Raw genomic sequence first — 6,146 nt, 5'->3', positions numbered from 1 at the left:
AATATTGAAGATAAGGAGGTGGTTCAGTTGATATCTGCTCGACCTGTTGACTAGATATATTACTTGACTTTTTAAATGATAATAACGAATGACATACGATCTGCTAGTAATGGTCCTTCGCATTAAAACATACGCTAGTCTGATGTGTATCTGTCATTTACATTTGACTATAAGTCACGATTTTTCCACAAAACAATGTCGCCAAACGGTGTAGATTTACCTGTTGCAATCATGCAATCAGATCAAGCTCCGTTTATGGTAACTGGCTTTATCCCAATATTTACGCTCATATAAATAGGTAATAATATCATAATAATGCGCAGTGTCTTTTGCGTTGTTGGATATGAACAAAGTTTCCGTTGCTTATAATTATATGTGAACTGAAAAAGTCCCTGCTGGTCAGGGATTAATTACACAATGGCGTGGTTTTGTTGTGCTCTCCTTTACGGAGGTAAGTTAATTGTATTAATTTGCTTTATTAAATAAAAGTCTTCGTACCAATAACGTTTAGTATTGTCTAATACAAGGAGGGGGAGACGGTAGAGGCTTGACTGAGCTTGAAATAAGTTAATACTCTTGGTCGTGTTAAGAAAAAGTGTTCTTTTAACTAGTTTTCTAATTCTCAGTTTTAAAGAAGAATAACACATTTTTACCTATTAGCCAAAAGTAGCAATTTCATTATTTTTAAGATACCAAAGGTGGTGAAAAACATTTGATGATGAAGTAGCTTGACCGTGCTTCGACTTCAAAGGGTTCCCTTAGTTTTTACATCCTCGATATCCAGGGGTTATGCTCACTTTCGCTCTCTGCACCCCTGGAATATGCCATAGCCAAATTGAAGGCTCAGTGTGCGCCACGTTGTTGATGAGACAAGAAGACCAGTTCGATCCTTTGATGTACATCAAACGAATCTCGCGGTCGGTAAAACTCGACAGGCTTTGAAGTCGAGTGTAGCTCCTTTGTAATCTTCAAAGGACAGCCTAGCGATTGGTCACTTTTTTTTAGTGAGCATAACCCCTGGATATCGAGGATGTAGTTCTGACAAAAAAAACACATAATTATGTATACTCGACTCACTCTCTCGGCGAGAAACGTATTATCACCTAGACTTAGGTATATAATAGATGAATTATATTACACAGGGCCATTGAATAATCTTTCGAGGAAAAAGAGTTTATTATTTTTTAATTCCATTCTTAAGACAAACTCAATGCATCATGAGATCAACAGAGGCAAGATTCAACCGTTAAATGAGCAATACGCCGTTACAATAACAGCCTTTAACAAAGCTTGTACTGAAACGTAATTTAGTCGTAAGGACTAATCGCCCCTTTGACATCATTGACCACTATTCAAAATATGTCGTGTTTGGACCCTGCCTAGTTCAATTCCTAGTATATGTAATGATGTAATGATTGGTTTTTGTTACATTTATGTTTTCTCCATAATGGCGTCATCTTAAATACATTTGTTTCTATAAAACTTGATATCAATATCACGGAATTAGATTAGACTAAGTCCTTGCTATCTAAGTCCGTGTCAATATATACAAAGGGGTAAATACAAGATAGTGAGAAAAGATGATAGAGGTTTTGATTAAAAACAATTAAAGAGTTTTGAAGCAAAATAGCATTTCAGGTTTTTACTAAATGAAAAGCAAAACAATCAAAATTATTTCCAAAATTTGCAGTTGTTAACAACCATATCTTCAGGACTTTCCACCCTTCGTAATACACATGTTTTTCTTGTCGTATTTTCCTGTCGTCATTTCCGTATTGCGTATCGGGCATTCCATTACCGTAGTGTAAATTATAGTAACACCGGGTAAACAATAGTTTATATATATGACTTCTCTTTTCTGAGTGGACTTGTATTTCACAAAGATTTACCCACTGCACACATGAAAACAAACGTAATTTTAAGGTGACCATTGTAAGTAGATCATTTCACATTCTCAACTTCAGGGACATTTCCTTTCGAAACTATCGGTATCAGTGATTGCCTTGTCTTTTTCGATTCACATAATGTTCTCTTCGTCTGTTAACTGGCACGGATTATTGACATTTAATGATATAAATAAGCTCAAGGAGAAAATACTAATTGGTTGCGAATACGCTAAAATAACTGAGTGAATCAAATACTGTTTTTTCCTTGCAGTGGTGCTTGGTGTCCAAGGTATGTATTTTATTATTTGTCAGAGCGAAATTAAAATATGTATTGTAACATGGCGAAGATAAGATTGTGTTTCACATTTTTCAGTGGAGTGTATTTCAAATAAGTTTTGGAAAAAGGACTGATAGTTAATTAAATAATTAAATCAATATTTTAGATTATGCTATATTAGCATATAACTATGTCAATTTTTATTGTTTGCTATATTAGCATGTATGTATATTAGGCACATGCCATTTAATTGATGAAATATCTTTGCATGAAACTTTATGCATTCTATGATACTCTTAACTAAGATAACTGTTAAACTGTGATATAACCTTACATTGTATATATGTCGATTGCATCAATATGTATGTAACTTTTATCTAGCACATGTATTTTACTAGCAAGATTACCATGTTTATTTATATATCGATTGCGTAAACATGTTATTTTAGAATCCGCTTTTAGAAAAAGAACTTTAATGCTTGTTTACAAGCTGAATTCAATCAATTATCGATGTTTTACAATGTCATATTTCACCTTGGTAAACTTCTAGCTGTTTTCCACCTTCTCGATTAGGAAGAATGCTCTAACATTCCTTTTGTATTAAACCAGAGGTTCCAGATTCGACCCCTAGCGGAGGCACTAAAAACAATGACCTCTGTTGGTTATATATCAAATTATACTAGATGGTTTAGTTATTAGTTTTTGCATAAACTGTTTAATTTTTCATAAATCAATTATAGTATACAGTAATAAATATGACATGATTGATGTTTTTACTGTATTTCGCTTTATGAGACGCAATTTTACACTTAGTGTTTAAAGATGTGAATCAACACTTAATAAAGCTAAATAAGTACTATATTGTTGAGGAAAATAAATGATATTTTAACGGATTTTTAGAAGGTAATTTATGACTTTAATTACTTCGGTTTATTAATATTTGTTTTAATGGAAAGCAGACATAGTACCATGGCAAACGAGCGCAAATAGAAGTAAGACTTAAGGATACCAATCATAAGTGTACAAGAAAAATCATGTTATTTTTTAAACACGACTACGTATTATTTCAATTTATATTTTTGATGTATTTTGAATTATGAAAACTGAATTTGAAAGTAAGATATTAGATGTTTGGAGTAAGTTAAATTCTGAAGACAGTTGTGTTATCGGGAAATGATAGAAAATTAAATTATTATCAAACTTAGAATGTGAGTTTTACAAGAATTATAAGAACAGCTAATTTCATCTCCCAAGTGATGTCTTCAACCATATTTAACAAAAACATAGTAGCAGCGCGATATTGAGCATGCATTTCATTTTCAATTCAATCTGAATATAATACATAATTAAGAAAGCGTTTCATTAAGAAAAGTTACAGAAAAATGCAAATATAAATTCTTTCAGCTTTTGATAAAATGTGAACAATACTGAATAAAATGTATTTAATTTGAGCAATACGAAATGAAATAATTACTTATGTACACGTGTAAAGTTGAGTAACGGCCTGCATCATACTTCTTGTTGCATGTGAACGCGTGTGTGTGTGCATATGCAGGTGTGCTTTTCATTTGAGTCTATGAGATATACTAAGTAGTGCCTCCCGCTGGGACCTCATAACAATGCTTGTTTTAACATTCCACTTTGTTATGAATTTGATATAACGGTTATGTGTTTAAGCGTGACGTGATACAATATGTGTGCTGCGTTCTTATCAAAAAATGTCGTTAAACAGTTATTAAGCTAATCCTCTTTTGAACAACTGGGCCCTGTTCATTAAGATAATACAGAACGAATATTGCTTAGTCTGCAATGAGAAATTATGGCCGATGCCTTCATAAAAATAGTTTACTGATATTATAACATGTCAATCTTTTGTAACCAAACAGAATGATAGGAAATTGCTACTTATCTGATGTTCATTTATATACAGATATCCTGTGGAGCTATTCTTTCCCCTTTTGTTAGCTGTTGCAATTCACGCCTGTCTTACATCATGATGGTAAGGGCCAGTCGAAAACATAAAAAATAATAATATGACGTTCCTGTAACTTGTATAAACAGATCAAATGAGCTTGACATGTTATAAGCATCATGTGCAGAATACGCTATCATGTATCCTTCTTACAAACATTATTCTTTTATTTAATATGAGACTGCTAAATGACTTAGCTATTTCTCAATCGGATAGCTAAACTTAACGTCAAATTGATCTTACTTAGGAAGACTAAATCAACGTGTAAGTACTTGAATCCGTTGTTATTTTTGTTGAAGCAAGATATCAAATATTGCTTTTAAGAGAAAGCTGATTTACGTCACATATGATGTTTTGATGTAAAACGAGAGACGTAAACACTTTTGAGGTGATTTACACTTTAGTAGGGTTGCGTTCGAATCTTACACTAAATTTGTATTTTGTATAAACCATTTTGTTATCCATACCGGTAACAGTCCAGTCAAGAACTTTGTTGGTATCCATTTTGTTATAACAGGATGTAACTGTGTATATACTTGTAACAATAAATAACACTATGTCCGTCTGTGTAAAGGTTTACAATTGAAATGTTTATCCTGTTGTAAAAAAAAAAAGCTGCTTTAAATATGTTGTGGTCGATTTAGAATTACATTCATTTCAACTCAAACGATTTCAATGGCTGTAGTGTTTTCACCAGATGCAAATGTATATTCAAATTGTGATATAAATTCGTAATCGTGTACCAACTGAACGAATCATTGTGCCGATGAACAGTCTTTCAACTAAATATTAGTTTATCACGTGTTTGTGATAGGCATATATCCTTCTAACACATGCGCATGTGATAGGACTAGTTCGTTCTTGATCATAGGTGTGTGGTATAGTTATTAAATTTAACACATGTGCTTATTAGATGTACCATGTACGTGATTCCAACACATGTCATTTGCATATTTCATTCTATCACATTTGTATCATATACCTAGTTCATTCTAAAGGGTGACACAACTATTTTATTCTAGCATGTGTGTGTGAATGGTCTTGTTCATTCTTTTATTTAGGTGTGATATGCCTTGTTCATGTTAACACACGTACTTTTATTGCACTAGTTCGTTCTTATATATGAGTGCGACAGACATCGTTCATCATAACCAATGAGTGTAATTGGACTATTTGATTAAAATGTGTGTGTGACAGGATTCGTTCATTATAGTCAATGGACACTGTAACGTCACTGTACCCAAAACGGGACACTTGTGGGAAAACGGCCTAAAACTGCCATGCAATGCAAAGAAGTACTTTTATACATGCAGGTTTCACTTGATGATATTTTTCTGACAATTTAACTGTATGTACGCTTTATTGTCTAGTATTTATCGTTACATGGACAAATTAAAGGTAAGCATAATGACTAAAACAAAACTTTCGTAAATGAAGTGCCGTACGACTCTATTTATTTTGATATCATTTTCAAAAGGTTTTTTTATCAAAGCTAATGCTAGTTTGGAGAACAAATTTAATCAGAAACCCGTTTGACACAATACCAAAGTGTCCCTTTTAGGATACAGTAACACGTGTTCAAGGGCCTACGTGATCCTGATAGTATTTCACTTTGTAGTGCCGTGGACACATGCAACGATCCCGATGCGAGTCTCAACAAACAGACCTCCATTTAGCACAGAGTCATATCCCGCATCCATTCATCCAACCAAAACTCAAGTTGGTGGAACAATGAGTGGCCTCTCACTTTCAATTCCTCCTATGGGACCACCTAGGACTAATGGAGGACATGAACACTCTCAGGATTATTCCAGCATGCATCCCTCATATGACAGCCCACCTAAGACTAAAGGAGGACATGAACACTCCCAGGACATGTCTACCTCATATGACAGACCACCTAAGTCTAAAGGAGGACATGAACACTCCCCGGACATGTCTCCCTCATATGACAAACCACCTAAGACTAAATGAGGACATGGGCATTCCATGGATTGTTCCAACCTGTCTC

The 6,146-nt window shown here is 33.8% G+C and overlaps 1 protein-coding gene across 1 annotated transcript; it reads left to right on the top strand.

Moving 5' to 3' along the window:
• The first annotated feature begins 335 nt into the window (after positions 1-335).
• Positions 336-6,109, top strand: LOC110463915. The gene is made up of 3 exons (XM_021518854.1): positions 336-451; positions 2,158-2,175; positions 5,754-6,109. Exons 1-3 carry the CDS (start codon positions 418-420, stop codon positions 6,107-6,109), a joined length of 408 nt encoding a protein of 135 aa, XP_021374529.1. The 5' UTR covers positions 336-417.
• The last annotated feature ends 37 nt before the right edge of the window (positions 6,110-6,146 follow it).

Source organism: Mizuhopecten yessoensis, unplaced genomic scaffold (assembly GCF_002113885.1).
Source record: "Mizuhopecten yessoensis strain PY_sf001 unplaced genomic scaffold, ASM211388v2 scaffold10945, whole genome shotgun sequence".
NCBI classification, from domain to species: domain Eukaryota; kingdom Metazoa; phylum Mollusca; class Bivalvia; order Pectinida; family Pectinidae; genus Mizuhopecten; species Mizuhopecten yessoensis.
Note: the sequence above shows the minus strand (reverse complement) of the source record. Positions and strands in the feature narration are given on the sequence as shown.

Excerpts from the sequence above, each read along its gene's own strand:
- LOC110463915 (XM_021518854.1), top strand. The coding sequence starts at position 418 with ATGGCGTGGTTTTGTTGTGCTCTCCTTTACGGAG.